Source organism: Elgaria multicarinata, chromosome 10, assembly GCF_023053635.1.
Source record: "Elgaria multicarinata webbii isolate HBS135686 ecotype San Diego chromosome 10, rElgMul1.1.pri, whole genome shotgun sequence".
Classification (NCBI taxonomy): Eukaryota; Metazoa; Chordata; class Lepidosauria; order Squamata; family Anguidae; genus Elgaria; species Elgaria multicarinata.
This window is the reverse complement of record NC_086180.1, coordinates 7,229,537-7,248,874: the sequence shown is the minus strand read 5'-3', so window position 1 is coordinate 7,248,874 and position 19,338 is coordinate 7,229,537. Positions and strand designations below refer to the sequence as shown.

At 40.6% G+C, this 19,338-nt stretch overlaps 1 protein-coding gene across 1 annotated transcript; it reads right to left on the bottom strand.

Annotated features, from left to right (window-relative positions):
- Positions 1 to 1,059: 1,059 nt before the first annotated feature.
- Positions 1,060 to 17,661, bottom strand: LOC134404620 (arylacetamide deacetylase-like 3). Its single transcript, XM_063135395.1, has 4 exons — positions 17,475 to 17,661; positions 5,671 to 5,887; positions 4,635 to 4,698; positions 1,060 to 1,949 (listed from the first exon to the last, which is right to left on the bottom strand). Exons 1-4 carry the CDS (start codon positions 17,649 to 17,651, stop codon positions 1,175 to 1,177), a joined length of 1,233 nt encoding a protein of 410 aa, XP_062991465.1. The 5' UTR covers positions 17,652 to 17,661; the 3' UTR covers positions 1,060 to 1,174.
- Between the last annotated feature and the right edge of the window lie 1,677 nt (positions 17,662 to 19,338).

Below are 19,338 nucleotides of genomic sequence, written 5' to 3'. Positions count from 1 at the left end.
TGCGTCCAGTTCTGGGCTCCACAATTCAAGAAGGACGCAGACAAGCTGGAGTGTGTTCAGAGGAGGGCAACCAGGATGATCAGGGGTCTGGAAGCAAAGCCCTATGAAGAGAGACTGAAAGAACTGGGCCTGTTTAGCCTGGAGAAGAGAAGATTGAGGGGAGACATGATAGCACTCTTCAAAGACTTAAAAGGTTGTCACACAGAGGAGGGCCAGGATCTCTTCTTGATCCTCCCAGAGTGCAGGACACGGAATAACGCGATCAAGTTAAAGGAAGCCAGATTCCACCTGGACATCAGGAAAAACGTCCTGACTGTTAGAGCAGTATGACAATGGAATCAGTGTAGGGATGGGTGAACTCACTCAGGTCCATTTCCTCAGACACTCGCCCTGCTGTCACTGCTGTTCACCTCTTCGCAAGCTTCCTTTGCGGCTCTGTGAGGATTCGTTGAAATCGCAAGCCTGTCCGCTCTCGTCCGGAGCCTCCATTATGTGCAACTATGGTAGCTCTGGAAATGACGTAATTCTCCAATTGCATGAGTGGTGGCCATGAAGGCCCATAAATGCACTGCTGGTACCTGACTGGGTCCGAGTTTGCGGACGAGGGGAGTCCATGGGACTCCAGGATCCCTTCAGGCGCCCATGACGTCCCTAGGCATTTCTGGATAAATTGCCAAGAAACCCATGGAGTATAAGGGGAAGAGAATCCCTCTCCCTCTCAATCTGTACCCTCCCCTCCCCCACAAGGTTTCTTAACTAGGGTCACCTCTATATATTGAGCATATATTTAGTCTCTTTTCCCTAGTCTGAGAAAAGGCTTTGACAAATACTGTTGTGTATATCCCTGATCAGTATGTAGTATAAAATCATTTAAAATCATATAAAACCACCCTAATAATGGACTAATACGCCTGCAAATTTCGGCCAATTGTGACAAAAAACAAGATGTTAGAACAATTCATTAATTGGCAATGATAATCAATAGGCATGAAGATTGGGATTCTGAACTCGGTTTTTTTTTTGACATAGCACTATTTTATTTTATTAACAAGTCATCTTAATTTTATGGTCATTAAGAACTTTCAGGGCTTATAATGGTGTGAGTGTTTCACCCTTCCACCTTAATATTTAGGTATCTTTATTCCTTAAGGAATTGTAGCACTGCAAAATCCCCTCATAAATGTTTGACAAAGTCTACAACATTGTCCAGTATTTCTATACCGTTGGGGAATGTCAAAAACCCAACACTGAAGAGGTTCAGCACTCCATGAAACCCGTTTTCAGCATGGAACCATCTGAATTTCACACCGTTGTCTTCCAGTCGCTTCTTGTACAACAGAGAATCATCTCGAATTACATCATATTCGCAACTCACAATTAAAGTCTCCGGGAGCTCTCGGATGACAGCGTCTTCAGCAAAAAGTGAAGAGAAAGTGGGTTGGAGCGTCTCTGACACTTGTTTGTACACATCAGGCTTATAAGGAGCGTGTGGTACTCGTTCATACCCACGACGCTTAAATTTCTCTGGAATGTTATCTGGACTCATCCACTTCCCATATTTGAGCCTCATTTCATCTGGCACATGAGATCCCTTCAAGACATCATGACTCAGAGAAATGTCCTTTAGAAAATACTGCAGACCAAAATGAAGAACATTCTCCCTGAACAAGAGAGGCATCCTGCAATTCTGTTGATAAGAAGGTAGGTTGAAGTCCATAGTTTGGAAAATACCATAGATCAGCACTTGAGCCCGTAGCTTTGGCAGGTCTGATCTCTCCACCAGGTTTTGGGCGACAACGCTAGCAATATTGCCCCCCATACTGTCCCCAGCAATGATGATCTGAGAAGGATCCACCCCATAGAGCTCTGCATTTTGCATGAAGTGCACAGTAGCAGCGAAGCAATCCTTCCACTGCGCTGGGTACGGGTGCTCCGGAGCCAGGCGATAGCTGGAGAGGCAGAATTCAAAATCAAAGTGTAAACTTTCCAGAATCCAAGAACAGACAACCCTGAAGTGTGGAAGAATCACCCTGCGTCTCCTTCGCTTCTTCAGGGACAGCTTTTCACTGGAATTGCACTAGGACTGGATCAAGCTCAGCTTGTGTGTGTGTGTGTGAGAGAGAGAGAGAGGGGGGGAGAGAGAGGGAGGAGAGAGAGAGAGAGGGAGGGAGGGAGGGAGAGAGAGAGAGAGAGAGAGAGATGGTGGCAGAAATTCAGCCAGGGCAATTTGAATTCAAATCTAATTTAGATTTAACATTGTGATAGCAGGCTAATAAATGTCTGGCTGACCCCTCTCCCAGGTTGGGAGAGGAGAAATCTCTTCTTGCCATCTTTGGGTGAGGCCTCTTCACTTCCCCATGGCCTGACGTTCCTTTCTGGCTTCTCTCACAATGCACATTTGGATTCCATTATGCAATTACTTTACACATAGCCAGTCACTCCTTGTTCTCTGTTTGGTACCAGTGTTATGACAGTGTCACCCCAGGACTTTAATGGGAGATGTTGCACTTTTACCCTTACGAAATGGACTGACACCATTTCTGTCACTGAGGCTTGGTTCCCTTCATTGCATGTGGCAGACATAGTAAAGCTATTGATTTAAAAAACAAATCTCACTCATTTCTCCCTCTATCCCCCCTCTTCCAATCTAGTCTAGCTCAGGAGGCTGAGCTTTCTCTTCTCTGTACATAAAGAGGACTGATTAGTCTGTTCTGCCAAACTGCAAGGGAATGAAGGGTCTAATCTAGAAGTATTTCTTCCACAGCCTGAGAGAGGGCTGCTGGGGAGGTATGGAAGACAACACTGATTTCCAGAACTGGAGGGAATTCTGAGGGAATGCTGACTCTGTGAGAAAGTGGGTCTATTGTAAACATAAGAATATAAGAAGAACCGGGCCGGCGGATCCCCTCCCTCCACCCGCCCCCTCGCGGGGAGGGGGGCTCCGGGAGGGGACCGCCGCTTGGACGGCTCCGGTCCCCGTCGGGCGCATTTCCAATGAGGTGGTGCGCCGCGACCGGCTCCAGGTCGGCTGGGAAGCGGGGGGTGGCGGGTGTTAAAGCCCTCGGGCAGCAGCTCTGGCCGCATCCCGGGGTCGAGGGTGACGACCGCCGCCGGGCCCTCCCCCCGCTGGCTCCCCGTCCCTCCCCCTCACGGGGGCAGGCGGAGCGGTTACCTCCGCGCGGGGGCCGGGGCCCCCCCCGCTCCCGGCGCGACTGTCCACCGGGGCGGACTGCCCTCAGTGCGCCCTGACTGCGACTCTTGGAGGGACGCCAGCTTTCACTGACGTTTTCTTGGCAGGCCTTATAGCGGGGTGGTTTGCCGTTGCCTTTCCCGGCCGTTATTACCTTTCCCCCAGCTAGCTGGGTACTCATTTTACTGATCTCGGGAGGATGGAAGGCTGAGTTGACCTGAGCCGGCTGCCTGAAACCAGCTTCCGCTGGGATCAAACTCAGGCCGTGGGGAGAGTTTCAGCTGCAGAAACTGCTGCTTTACCGCTCTGCGCCACACGAGGCTCTTGTGGACCTTAGTGTTCTACTAAACAAGAAAATGAATAAGACAGTTGAAGTCTGCCCATCTATGGGCTCAGGCAGGGCTAGGGACCTTGTTTGGGTCTTGGGGTGAGATTCCCCTCCCCATGGAGTCCTATAGACTGGATGAAGTCAGTTTTTGGACCCCCGTCGGTGAGGTCCCAGGTAGAGCCCTGCTATCACAGCGTCCCAAGCTGAAAGGCCGGATGCGGCTCCTCATGGCGCTGCCTTGGTTGGGAAGCCCTGCTTCAGCCCACTCAGCCGTTCACTGCTCCTTCGCTTTCTCCACGGGGGGAAGGTGAGGGAAGGACAAAGCAACTAGGCCATGGCTGGGTGTCTCCCCCACTCCTTCTCTCTGCTGAGGGATGGGGCTACATAGAGGGGATTGGGAGGGGGGCTTGCATGAGACCCTGGGAAACGTGGAGGGCTGGCTGGCAGGTGATTTGTTTAGATGGGCCAGAGGTTCCGCACCCCTGCGCTAGATATTGGCCTAAGAACCACCTTAGTTATGAAGGTCCCTGAGCGACTTTGGCCAGCCTTTCAGCCTGACCTAAACCTAGTTGTGCGGAGAACAGTGGTCTTTCAGGAAAGTATCACTCCTACTCTGAAAATTCATCTGCTCTGAAAAACAAGTGCTGCTTGGTTTGCCAATCAGAAGAGCTGGAAGCCAGACTATAGGCCACCTAGCCCACCCCCTGCTCAGTGCAGGGACATGAATTTCTACCGTGCACACAGGGGCACTGAGTATGACAAGAAATGTGAATTTCCCTTCTGTTTGACAGAGAATGGGAGATCGCAACGGATGCAAGGCTATGCATACAGGCTTGACCAAACCTGCTGCATTACTTGCACCATCACCTCCATCCAGGAATTATGTGTACATGATGCAACAGAGGCTGGCTGTGCACAGCCCTGACTGTCCCGGACCGAGATTAATTGGTATCAAACCTATTGTTTGCATGTGCTCCTTGTGAGAGTCGAGCAGCACTGGCAGCATTTTTTGGATGCTCTTCTCTTGGGGGAAAATTGCATCAAGAGGTATTGCGGGAAGCTGATGCATGAAATCCCACATTTTTAATGCAACAAATCTTGATTCAAATCACTTACCCAACAGACACAAGGACTGAATCACTCTCCTTGGCAATCTTGCTGCAAACATCTTCAAACAAAGCTAGTAATAAATATTAAGAATTCAGTGGCATCTATAACAGCAGAAAGCTATTTGGAAACATTTCATCAATACCATTTTTGCATCACCTTCATGCTGTTTTAAAAGTTGCTTTACCTGAAGGAGGCCTGAGCTCTCTACACATAAGTTAAACATCTTGGGAAATACATTTTCCCCACAGTTTAAGATCAATTGTTAAGTACAATGATCAAAAGGGGAGTAATAAAAAGGCAGTCTTTCTTCTGATTGCGCCACCTAGGGTAATGCAAATGCCGAGCTGCTGATGGCTTGGATAGGGAGTCCATCAAATGTGCAATGCAGTGCAGAGATATGGTTGTGTTAGAGAAAATACACTCTCTCACCACCTCAAGATGCTGATACACATCCAAAACATGTGGCGAAAATCGCGGCTGTGACCACTCCCACACACCTCTGAAATGGCTCCACATGACCCATGGCGGTTTGCTCAGCCAGGAACTTGCACTGAAGAGCCACAGCTTTGTGAAAGGGGTGGAATCCAGTGGTCTCCCCTCTCGACCTGCCAGACTGGGGTCCCTGAACCCACACTGCTTCCTGCCCCCGTTTGTGCAAACAGGATTAGAGCACTGAATGGTCCATTTGGGCCTCTAGTTTTGCCTATAGAGCGGCTCTATGGCCGCCTTGTCCATCACAGACCTCTTACGCAGAGTAACGAGCTGCCATGTTTACACATATTGGTGGCTCACTAAGGGAACTGGTGGCTGCCTGGCTGAGCCATCCAGTGAAGCTCCTGAATATCTTCTATAAAATGTTAAATGTTTAAAGATGTCTGAATTACAAATTTTACCACAAGGGGTGGATACAAAAATAGGGTTTTTTAATTATTATTTTTTTGAAAAACTTACATAACCTTTATGATGAAGATTAAGTCCATAATTTTTTTTACTGATGAACGTTTTCACTGATGCACATAGGACTGCAGCCTTAATCACTTACAGATGCTTCCAACCATTCCAGCTCCTCCGTGGAAGAAAACAAGCCCTCTTCTTCGCCCAGCAGATGGCGCTTTGGGCTGGTAAACCCTGACTGGCACCCCATCGAAATGCAGGTCTTTGGAAGAGAGGCTGGGATCCAGCGCTGGCTTCCGGAGATCTATTAGGAAGCGGACCAAGACAACCTGGCTGCAGAGTCCCAGCACTTCAAGAATCTTCCCCTGTTTGGAAAAGGAGAAGAAGTCAAACTTAATGGAGCACCCTTCTACCTCAAATTCATATTTCACAATAGTCAAGGGTGCATTGGGGGGAACTTGGGGCGGTTAAACTATGGAATTCACTACCGCAAGATGTAGTGACGACGACCGATTTGGATGGCTTTCAACAGGGGTGGATAAATTCTTGCTATCAATATTATTATTATTATTATTATTATTATTATTATTATTATTATTATTATTTATATAGCACCATCAATGTACATGGTGCTGTACAGAGTAAAACAGTAAATAGCAAGGCCCTGCCGCATAGGCTTACAATCTAGCTACCAGTCCTCATGTTTATTTGTTACCTCCAGTTTCAGAAGAAGGAAGCCTATATACACCAGCCGCTGGGGGACATGCGTGGGAGCATGCTGTTGCATCATGTCCTGATTGTGGGTTCCTCGTCAACAGCATGTTGACCACTGTGTGAACCAAGTGCTGGCCAGGATCTACACTACTGCTTTATTTATTTTTTTAATAATTTTTTATTCATTTTCTACATTATATAAACATACATAAACATTACCATAATAATAATGAAAACAAAAAAAACAGAAAAACATCAAACAACTGCTGCATACATATTGAATAAATGTTGAGTACAATGTTGAAAAACTATTACATATACCTTATCATACTACAACATCATCATTCTTAACATAAAAGTGCACCCCCCACCTCGGGATCATTCCTGAGTCCAAAATCTAATCGTTTCTTCTGCTGGTGGTTTCCCACTTCCCTTAATAAACACAAATATTAGGAACTGTTTCCAGATTCCTTCAAACTCATTTATTTTAGTTACGCCTTTTCTCCACTTAATATTACATGTCAATTTATCATTCATGGCTATATCCCATACTTCTTTATACCATTCTTCAATAGAATATTCCCCTTGAATCTTCCAGTTCCTAGCTACCATCAATCGTGCTGCAACCAGCAAACTCGATATCAACTCTATAGTTCCTTTTTCACACTTTATATCTTCAAATAGTGACAGCAATGCTATCTTTGGTGTTTGTTCTATTTTCATTCCCACTATTTCTTCAATTTCTAAAAACACCATCTTCCATAATCTTTGTACATATTTGCATTGCCACCACATATGTAAATACGTTCCCTTTTCCCCACAACCTCTCCAACAATTTGCTGAATGCTGATCATTTATCTTATTCAATCTAACCGGGGTTAGGTACCACCTCCATAAAATTTTAAAATAATTCTCCTTTATTCTTACTGATAAACTTCTCAACACTCTTTGTTTCCATAGTCCCTCCCAGCTCTGTCGCCCTATTTGTACCTTCAAATCTGATTCCCAAACCATTTTCTCTGTGTTCTCTCTAAACTCCTTCTCTAACAACAATTTATATATTTCACTCATTAGTCCTTTTAAAACTATACTACCTCCTTTCCCTTTCTCCTTATTTACTATTAATTCTTCAAACTTCGTCATCTTTCTACACATTCTATTATCTTTAATCCACTTTTTATTCCATTGTTCTAACTGACCATATTCTAACCAAGATAATTTTTTCTCCTTTAACAAATTTTCCATATCCTCTCTTGTTTTTATATGTCTTAACCAATCCTTTAATTTAATTTTATTTTTTTCTTTTAATATTTTACATAATCTACCCTTTAGATCCTCTGGGAAATTCTTTAACATTATTATCGGTGCTAAGGGAGAGTTGCTCGGGAGCAGCTTCCCTTTAAATTTACTCCAAATTTCCCATTGAGTCCTCAGTAGTGGATTATCAATACTTCCAACCCACTTTCTTCCTCCATCTTTAAAAAAAACATTATCCAAATTCATCTCTACCTTACTTATGGTTTTTTCTTCCATCCAATATAAATCTCCTACTCCCATAATTGCTTCTACAACATGTCTTAATCTATTTGCTACGTAGTATAATTTTATATTTGGGAGACCCAATCCACCCTTTTTTTGGCTTAGATACCAATTATTTTTATTCACTCTTGCTCTCTTATCTCCGTTACAATATTTATTAATAATATTTTGCCAACTTTTTATCTCGGTTTCTGATATTTTTATTGGTAACATCCTAAACACAAAATTGATTTTAGCTAATATCTTCATTTTTATTAAAGCTATTCTCCCAAACCAAGATAAATTTAATCTTTTATATTTCTCCAATTTCTCTAATACCTCCTTCTTTAACCTCGTTAAATTTTCCCTTTCTAGATTCTCTAAATTTTTTGTAATTTTAATTCCCAAATATTTAATCTCCTCCTTAACTTTCAATTCCATTCCCTTATGTTCCCAATCCTTTTCTTCCTTCTTAGTATAGTTAAACAACATCATCTCTGATTTAGACCAATTTATTTTTAACCCTGTAATTTCCTCAAATTCCCTCAACTGATATTTAATTCTTTCTAATTTTCTTAATGGGTTCTTAATGGTCAATAAAGTATCATCTGCAAACATGTTTAACTTTATTTCCCTTACCTCTCCAATTCCTTCTAACTCTTCATCCTCCCTTAGTGCCTTCGCCAAAACTTCCATAACTATTACAAACAGGACCGGCGAGAGCGGACATCCTTGTCTTGTTCCTCTGGCTAATCGTATCTTTTCAGTAAGTCCATCATTTACCACCACTACCGCTGTATTTTGGGAATATAACTGTTCTATTACACTTTTGAATTTATTTCCAAATCCCAATTTATCTATAATAATCTTTAGTGCCTGCCAGCTCACACAATCAAAAGCTTTAAAAATATCCAATGCCATAATACCTGCCTTAATATTTTCTTTTTTTATTACATTTATTACATTTAAAACTCTTCCCACTAAGTTATGCATGTGCCTTCCTACCACAAACCCACATTGATCTGCTCCTATATATTCCGATATAAATTTATTTAGCCGTTTAGCCATAATAGATGTAAAAATTTTAGCATCTTGATTTATTAACGAAATAGGTCTATAAGAATCAGGATTAGTCAAATCTTTATCTGGTTTTGGGATCAGAATTATCATTGAATGTTCCCATGATTCAGGTATCTTCTCTCCTGATAATATCCTATTATAAAGTTCCATTAATTTTGGAACTAAATAATCTTTGAAGACCTTATAATATTCTGGTCCCAAACCATCTGCTCCCGGTGATTTACCAACTTTTAACTTATCAATAACCTCTTCAACTTCTCTTTGAGTTATTACTTTTTCCATTAACTCCTTATATTCTAATTTTATTCCCTTCTTTATAAACCTTCCAATATACTCCTCCACCTTTTCTTGTTGAATTTCTTTACCCTTATACAATTCCTGATAAAATTCCTGAAAAATTTTTATTTTAGCTTTCATTGCATGACAATAATTCCCTCGACTATCTTTCAACGTTTCTATCCCATTCCTCCCTTTTTCTTTTTGTGTGAGCTTGGCTAGCAACCTCGAATTCTTATTACTGTTTTCAAAATATTCCCTTTTCATATGCATTAAATTCTTTTGAACCTCCTCTATATTTAAGTTTTCTAATTGTTTCTTCTTAGCTTGTATTTCCACTAATTTATATTTATCTTTAACTCGCCAATATTTTTCCTCCAAATTTTTAATTTCCATCTCTAACTTTTCCTGCTCTGCGCGTTGTTGTCTTTTTAAGCTACATGTTTCTCTAATACAAATTCCTCTTACTACAGCCTTCATGGTGTCCCAAATGACTGACCCAGCTGTTCCTCCTTTTTCATTAATTTCCCATGACTCCGACAGTTCCTTCCTAATTTTCTCTACCACTTTATTATATTTCAGTATCTTTGTGTTCAGCTTCCATCTATATGCCTCTTTATAATTCTTCTTAACTGTAAATTCTAAACTTAACAAGGCATGATCAGTTACTTTTATTACCCCCATTTCCATTTTACAAATCTTCGTTGCAAAATCTTTTGAAACAAATATATAATCTATCCTGGAGTATGTATGATGAACTGAGGAAAAGTATGAAAATCCAGGCTTATTCCCATTGAGTAAACGCCACGAATCTAAATAATCATTTTCTTTTACTAATTTATTCAATATAGTCATATTATTCCTCTTTTCAACATTAGTGGGATTTGACCTGTCCCATTTGTTATCCATAACCATATTAAAATCCCCAGCTAATATAGCATACCCCTCCTTGAATTCTTCTATTTCTTTAAACAACTTTATAAAAAACTCTCTATGTCTCTCATTTGGGGCATACACATTAATTAAAGTATAAACCTTTCCCTCAATTTTACCTTTTAACATAAGATATCTGCCATTATCATCCTTTTTTACTTCTTCTAATATAAACCCACTTTTTTTTTAAATCAAAGTGGCCACTCCATTCTTTTTTGATGTCCCTAATGATTTTTCATAATAGGCTAACCACTTTAATTTTATTATATTTGAATTCTCGGAGCCTTGGTGTGTCTCTTGGACCATTATAATATCTGATCCCTCTTTATTAAACATTTGTTCTATCCTCTTCCTTTTCACGACTGCCCCCAAACCTTTAACATTGAGTGTTGATACCTTTATCCTTTTATCCATAATCACCCTTTTGAAATCTCTTCCGATCCCTTGTGCTCAGCAACTCAAATTTTCTTACATAAAAACACAAACGCCATACAAAAAACCCCCCCTCCTACCCCAACCCCTCCTCTCCTACCTTCCCCCCCTCCCCACCCCCCCACTCTAATCCCCCCCATATCCCCGTGAGTCTAATACTCCAGCCATCTACTTTAAAGGGGGGGGGAGGCAGTGCTGCGCCTGGCCGGCGAGTTTCTATATTGGCATTTCTATTTGCAATTATCTCCAAACATAATTAACAATTCTCTTACTGTCCAGATGTCCCAGCCTCATTCCCTCCCCCACCCACTCCAGCCCCAGTTACTTCCCCATCCAGACCCAGCCTCTTCAGCAACTCTTTACCTTGATCCACTGAGGTTACTCTGTGTTCCCTCCTCCCATATGTAAATCTTAAAAAAACCAGGTAACCCCATGCATAAGGAATTTTGTTCTTCATTAATATTTCAGTTATTGGTTTAATACTATGTCTCCAATTTAATGTATGTTGAGAAAGATCATTATAAATTTGCACTGCTTTGCCTTTATACTGTATCTGAGCCTTAGATCTCAATTCTTTCATAATTTGCTCTTTTTTGTAATAGTTACCAAATTTCACCAAAATGTCTCTAGTCCCTTTGTAGTTTTGCCCCCCCACACGGTGGACTCGGTCCAGATCCGATCCGTCTATTGGTATATCAGGCATCAGCTCCTTGAACCAATTCAGAATAATTTCTCTAAGATCTTCTCCTTGTGTCTCCTTCAGTTGCTTTATTCGAAACGAAGATCTACGAGATTGGTCTTCCAAGGCAATCATTCGTAATTCCCACTCCTTAAATTGAATATTAGTTGATTTTTCAAAGGCCTCTTGCTTCTTCTGGTCCAGATCTGCTTTTGCCTCTATCTCTTTGATCTTATCCGAATTTTCCGCCGTTTTATCCGCCAAAATACGCATTTGTTGTCTAAATTCACTCATATGCTGATCCATTTTTTAAAAAATAATAATGTTATTTTCTGCTATAATTGCCTTAATCTCCATTAAAGCGGGAGGGTTACTACCAATTTCTTTTCCCCCTTCAGCCATGTTTTTTCTTTATTTGGTACTGTATCCAAAGAAACTGGGTCTATATCTTCGTCTTCCTGCTCAACTCCAGGGGCTGTGTCTTCCAGGTAGGAGAGGTGAGCCAAATTATGGTTTAAAGGTTTCTTTTTTTGTATATTAAGCTTTTCCCAACTTTTGATCTTTCTTTTAATGTTGGACATAGGACCCTTCTGAGTGGGGCATAAATCTTAGAGTCCAATTCACTTCCTTAGCAACTTATACTGGCTTCTCTTTTATGTAGCAAACACCCTTCTTCACGAGGGGGGGAATATATCCAGTTCACAACAGCATTCACTAGAGGGGATCAGATCTAATCATTCACAGTCTCTCAGTATCCCACATCTCCCTCACCGAATGCTGTTTCTTCCACCCCTTCACCCCCCTTCTCGCCACACCAATAAATCCAACCAGCAACTTCCACTTTACAAAGCCAGCATTTCAGTCATTCCCATGTGAGATGAGTGATGAAAGGTTATAAAACAAATCAATGTCTAGCAAGCATAAATTCCTTCTTTTTAAACTGCGTTAGAGTTTACTTTCGCTTTCGCCACTGCCGCTTACAAAGACATTCCATTAATCTCCATTCATCTCACCTCCCTTCATCGACTCTCTCCACTCTTCTCAGCTTCAGTAGCTTTTATAATCATTTTCTGTCGTTTGCTCAAAGATTTATGCCCATTAGAAGAGAGATAATTGCTTTTTCCGGCTAAAGCCGCTCAGAGCCTCAGAAGAAACCCGCCATCGCCATGGCTGCCAAGCTCCGCCCCTACACTACTGCTTTATAACAGCATTGAAGTGCACTGATAACTCTTGGGGCCCATGACACATTCAATGTACCGTATTCAAACCACTTTCAAAGTGTTGTATCCTGCTTGGTGTAAATCTGGCCCTGGACTGGATGGGCCCTTGGTGTGATCCAGCATGACTCTTCTTATGTTCTAATGATGAAATGAGAACATCTGAATAACAACAAAAACTGTAACAGTATAAGAAAAGCTACGGCTAATCCATATAACAAAAATACACAAAGAAATCATTTAGGCAAACAGATAAGAGAACAGCTCTTAGAGTGTCATCAGATGAGAGTTTTATTGCACATTCACTACTGCCCACTACAGATGACATCATCCACTTATCACACTACTTCCGCTCATTTTTCTGTTACAAAATAGACCCCCCTAAAACACATTTTTTATAAAAAACACATTGAATGCGCCATGATCTTCTGCTGTGTGCAGGAAAAACAGTGCAATAAAAACACCCCCTGAATGGGCCACGTGATCTTTGTTTACTTCCTCTTTCCCAGCCAGGAAGAATGAGGAAGACATGAGGAGCAGAAGCAGGGCTGGAGAAACAGCAGTAAGGAAACGTGATTCCCCCCAGTGTTATTACGCTCCTAGACCAACAGGGCTGGCATCCACTGGAAGTTCAGTTTCCTTGCCTGGATCAAAGTATGCCTACACCACCTGCTTTTTATAAAAAAAAAAAATTAATTTTTTTTCTACAATACTTAAACATACACATTTACATTATCACAAAAAAAAATAACATACTACATAATATTGAAATGTTGAATACATAATATCTTATCTAAATAACATAATCAAAATTAACGTACAAGTGCACCCCCTACCTCGGGATCTCATTCCTGATTCCAAAATCTCATACTTTCTTCTGCTGGTGGTTTCTCACTTCCCTTAGAAAACACAAATATTAGGAACTGTTTCCAAAATCCTTCAAATTCATTTGATTTAGCTATATCTCTTCTCCATTTAATATTACATGTCAATTTATCATTAATAGCTATATCCCATACTTCTTTATACCATTCTTCAATAGAATATTCCCCTTGAATCTTCCAGTTCCTAGCTACAATCAATCTTGCTGCAGTCAGCAAATTCGTTATCAATTCCTTGATTTCCTTTTTACATTTTAAATCTTCAAATAGTGACAGTACTGCAACTTTTGGTGTTCGTTCTATCTTCATTTCCACAATTTCTTCAATCTCCAAAAACACCATCTTCCAAAATTTTTGAACATAGTTGCATTCCCACCACATATGTAAATACGTTCCTTTACCCCCACATCCTCTCCAACAGTTTGCTGATTGCTGATTATTTATCTTATTCAATCTAACCGGAGTTAGGTACCACCTCCATATAATTTTAAAATAATTCTCTTTTATTCTTACTGACATATTTCTCAACGCTCTTTGTTTCCATAGTCCCTCCCAGCCCTGTTGTCCTATTTGTACATTCAAATCTGTCTCCCAAACCATTTTGCCTGAATTATCCATCAACCCTTTCTCCACCAGTATTCTATATATTTCACTCATCAACCCTTTTAACACTGTTCTTTTCTCCCTATCATTTTCTTTCTTAACTATTAATTCCTCAAACTTCGTCAGTTCTCTACAATCTCCGTTATCTCTTACCCACTTTTTAGTCCACTGTTCTAATTGCCAATAATTTAACCAAGTCATTTTTTTATCTTTAAGGACCTCTTCCATATCCTCTCTTGTATTCATTCCTCTTAACCATTTCCTTAATTTCATTTTATTTTTTTCTATTAAAACTTTACTTAATCTACTCTTTAATTCCTCCGAGAAATTCTTTAACATTATTACCGGTGACAAAGGGGAGCTGCTCAGAAGCAGCTCCCCTTTATATTTACTCCAAATTTCCCAGTGAGACCTCAAAAGCGGGTTATCTATACTTTCTACCCATTTTTTTCCCTTCCCTAAAAAATACATTTTCCAAATTAATCTCTATATTACTTGTAGTTTTATCCTCCATCTAATCTAATTCTCCTATTCCTGTAATTGCCTCCACAATATGTCTTAATCTGTTAGCTACATAATATAGTTTAATATTTGGGAGACCCAATCCTCCCTTTTTTTGACTTAAATACCATTTACTTTTATTTACCCTCGCTTTCTTATCACCATTACAATAATTATTTATAATACTTTGCCAACTTTTTATCTCTAATTCTGAAATTTTTATTGGTAGCATCCAAAACACAAAATTAATCTTTGCTAAAATCTTCATTTTTATTAATGCTATTCTTCCAAACCAGGATAAATTTAATCTTTTATATTTTTCCAATTTTGCTAAAATTTCTTTTTTTAACACATTTAAATTCTCTTTCTCTAAACTCTCTAACTTCTGTGTAATTTTTATTCCCAAATATTTAATCTGATTCTTAACTCTCATTTCTCTTCCCTTTTCTTCCCAATCCTTCTCTTCCTTTTTAGTATAATTAAACAACATCAATTCTGATTTAGACCAATTTATTTTTAACCCCGTAATATCCTCAAATTCTCTCAGTTGCTGTTTAATTCTCCCCATCTTCTCTATTGGATTCTTAATCGTCAACAACGTGTCATCTGCAAACATATTCAGTTTAATTTTTTTCATACTACCTATTCCTTCAATCTCCTCATCTTCTTGTATTCCATTCGCCAATAATTCCATTTACCATTACAAACAGGACCGGGGAGAGTGGACATCCTTGCCTTGTCCCTCTGGCTAGTCATATCTTATCCATCACACCATCATTCACTACCACTACAGCTGTATTTTGAGAGTACGACTGTTCTATTATAGCTTTAAATTTATTTCCAAATCCCATTTTATTTAAAACCATCTTTAAAGCTTGTCAGCTCAAACAGTCAAAAGCCTTAAAAATATCCAATGCCAAAATTCCAGCATTAACCTTAGATTAAACCTGAGATTATTATTATTATTATTATAATTATTTATTTATATAGCACCATCAATGTACATGGTGCTGTACAGAGTAAAACAGTAAATAGCAAGACCCTGCCGCATAGGCTTACAATCTAATAAAATCATAGTAAAACAATAAGGAGGGGAAGAGAATGCAAACAGGTACAGGGTAGGGTAAGCAGGTACAGGGTACGGAAAAACTAACAGTAGAAAGTAACAGTAGATTGTGGCTCATTTTGGTATTCATTGGCCACAATAGTTTGCAAGGCCTAGCAGGAAGTAAACTAATGCTGTAGATACAATATATATATATAGGGTGACCATATTTTGGAAACCAAAAAGGAGGACAACATGGTCGCCCCCCAAGGGGGCATGTCCAGCACCAAACATAGTGCCCACCCGAACATAGCCTTGGTCACACAGCACACATTTAAGACAAATCTGTTCTACATAACATCTTAATGTTAAAATCACTGAAATAAAGAACAAGTGAGAGATTCAATGTATCTGAAATTAACTTCACTCACTCCTACTTTTGTAGGTTTTGCTGTATTTGGAAGCTTTTGCTATGCTTTGTGTAATACAGTCTCCCCTTCCCTCAAATAACTTTTCTGACTGTGTCTTCACTCATTGCAAGCTGCTGCTGTTGTTAACAGGGTTTGATACTGGCCGGCCAGATGGCTGGCTTTTTTTAATTTCAATTTTTTTAATAAGCTTGTGTATAATTGTCACAAGTTTCTCTACTCTAACATTAGGGTGAGTGTTGTGACAGTTTACCTAAAGACTGGAGATCCCCTTAATGCCAAGGGCTGAAACTGCTCAATATGCAAAACTCCAAAGAGGAGGTTTGACAACCTGAGTTTGAAGGATATGGCTCCAGCAGTTTTAAAACACAATAATTTTAAAACTTTGAACTTTTTAAAAAAATCCTAGAAAAAACAACAATGGATGAACAGATCTGATTCAAACCTGGCATGGCTAAATCTCTCCTTAAGAGTTATCATGGTGCCAACTTTCAGTCCTTTATATTTAAAAATGTCATTTTTAAAAAATAATTTTAAAACCTCAAACTTTAAAAAAAATCCTAAAACTTAATGGATGAACAGATCTGTTTTAAACTTGGCAAAGCTAAAGTCCTTGTTAAGAGCAATCATGGTGCCAAGTTTCATCTCTTTATCTTTAAAAATAACATATATATATATATATATATATATATATATATATAAAAAAAAAATTAAATCCTCAAATTTAAAAAAATTCCAAAAAATCAATGGATGAACAAATCCGTTCAAATTTGGTATGGCTAAAGCTCTAACTAAAAGCTATCATGGTGCCAACTTTCAGCTCTTTATCTTTAAAAATGACAGTTTAAAAAATAATAATTTTAAAACCTCAATTTTTAAAAAATTCCTAAAAAATCAATGGTTGAATGGATCTGTTTCAAATTTGGTGTGGCTAAAGCTCTACCTAAATCTTATCATGGGGTGAAGTTTCATCTCTTTATCTTTAAAAATGACGATTTAAAAATGATAATTTTAAACCCTCAATTTTTAAAAAATTCCTAAATCAATGGATTAATGGATCTGTTTCAAAATTGGTATCACTAAAGCCCTTCCTAAGATCTACCGTTGTGCCAAGTTTCATGTCTTTATCTTAAAAATGATGGAGTTATAAGCATTTTTGTTAATTCCCCTTAGAGCTTCTCTCTGGGGAAAAACCCGGCTTTCCCCTTCCCCCCCCGGATTTGTCACCAAAAACCCGGGCAAATCCGGGCAAATCCGGTCATATGGTCACCATATATATATATATATATATATTTGGGGTGGGTCTGCTTCAATATCATCTTTAGAGAAGACATATCCAGATGATTCTAAAGTAGATTTTTCAAGCTCACATTTACTTTGGATTCTCACACAGTCATTTTAGGACTACTACTTCAAGTCAATTGTCATGCTCTTGGTGTGCACATTTGATAAAATATCGTATACGCACCCCCCTCCCCCCCCCCACACCATCATTGAAAAGTGAATGGAAGCAGTTGACATAATCTCTGGAAATCAGTCACAAAATAGTTTAAATATTTCTTTTTCCCAGTGCCATTCATCTCCCCACACTTCCCAATTTCTCTTGAGCCTTGTAACTGTATTTTTCAAATGATGGCAAACTTACCATAGTGAACATCAGAATGAGTACGCAGTGAACAAATCGAAGTTTTAATGGATGGTCAAATCCGGCAGGAATATTGCTCCTAGAGAGGTCATAATAAATTGCCCAGGAGAGCAGCAAGAAAAAAACAGTTGCTATCATTCCTCCGGCCCCAAGCAAGATGGCATAAAGAAGCCCCATTGCACCTTTCCAAAGGAACTAAAGCTGACTATACAGGTAAGACTGTCGTCTCCAGAAGGATTGGCTCAACTCTCTGTCTGTTGTAGTTCTGTAGCTCCTTCCTTGAAAATGCAAACTTCGGTGACAAACACATTTCCACATCGCTAGTAAATGGATTACGAGATTTAAGTTGACTCAGATAGTTGTACACTATGTGATGATGCTATTTATTAAAATTTCACAATTATATAGAACACTCTGTGTAAAAAAATATGGCATGCCATATTGCTCCATTTGCTTCCAAGAGCCATTCAGATGACTGTTCATCAGCTTTCGAAGTCTAAAACAGCTTGGTCCCTGGATATCTGAAAGATCACTTTTCCCCATATTAACTAGGAAGGTGAGGCCTATCTGTCGATCTGCTGATGCCTCCACCCAACTAGGTGCAGCTCCCAGGGGTGTTGGCCAGCAAGAGGCTACCTAGCTGCAAAAGCCCCAGGGGCCTTGGGCAGGGGCCTAAGGGGAGTGGCAAAGGGCATGGCCTGCTTGGGGCCCGTTCGGTGCCAGTGAAGGACAAGCATACAGACGTTGTTTTTTAAAAAGTGATTATAATCTTGTCTTAAACAGATGTTTTAAATGTGATAGAACTGTGGATAGTTCCCCCCCTCTAACCATCCAGCTTTGTTCGCCATAATTTTAATAAGGTGACACTTGCTGACCGTAACGCATGGTCTTTTCAAAGTATTTAGAAAGTATTGTCTTTTTTGTAGTTGACAACAGTGTTGTAACAGCTGGACTCTTGGTCAAGTTCCTTCCTGACTTGGTTCTGTCCTTCCTATAGGGGGTATATAGTGGGAGTTAGACTGGTGAGCAGTGTGAATGGTGTCGTCTGATTGGTTGGTTGATTTGAATGGAGAAAGAGAAAGAGAGAGAGAGAGAGACAGAGACAGAGAGACAGTTGAGGGTTTTTTGGGCAGTTAGAGAAACCAGTCAGGGTTTGGGCGTTAGTGAGGATAAGAGTGAGTGTGGTTTAGCAGAGGCTTGTTTCAGGATAGTATTAGGAAAGTGTGGGTTTAGGATTTGGAGGTACTTAGGGCGTTACTAGACGAGGCTCTAGCGCGCGTTACCTTCCGCAGTCACGTCGAGGCTTCCAGATGACGTTCACGAGGATCCGCCGTTATCCCGCGGTGAAGCCTCTTTCTCCCGACTTTAAAAAAGTGAGTTTTAGGGCGCCTTTTCCTGCTGTCCCGCGGTAATTCGGAGTACGTGTGGGAGGATGTGAGGTCACTGCGGTCGGCACTGGTCAGGAAAAGGCGTGCTAAGGGGGAGTGGTCAGCGGCTTCGGTCAAGCCGCCTCCGCCATTTGCGCGCAGTCCGCCAGCTGGGGCAGCGCGGCGGAGCGGCTTTTTTTTATTATTTCCCCAGTGACAGTTTGCGCAGGACCGGAGGACCGGAAAAGTGGCTGGTGACTCCTTGCGGTGGGCAGCTACCGTGGCCGCATAATGGCGGTGCTGTACGCTGCCTGTTAGTGTGGGTACCAGGCTGGCAGAGGGCAGAGCTGTTTGTGGGCTGCTGCCATGGCTACGGCCAGATGTGGGTTGGCTCCTTGGGATGGGGCACAGGGCACAGAGGCGATCATCGCCGCCGACACCTCAGAGGCATGATGGGAGATGTAGGCACAGAGTGGCCATGCAGACGATTGACCTCG

Coding starts and splice junctions, on each gene's coding strand:
- LOC134404620 (XM_063135395.1), bottom strand. CDS start 17,651: ATGGGGCTTCTTTATGCCATCTTGCTTGGGGCCGGAGGAATGATAGCA. Junction 4,699..5,670: donor TGGAATGGTTGGAAGCATCT/GTAAGTGATTAA, acceptor ATTTATTACTAG/CTTTGTTTGAAGATGTTTGC. Junction 1,950..4,634: donor TCAGTCCTTGTGTCTGTTGG/GTAAGTGATTTG, acceptor CTGCCTCTCCAG/CTATCGCCTGGCTCCGGAGC.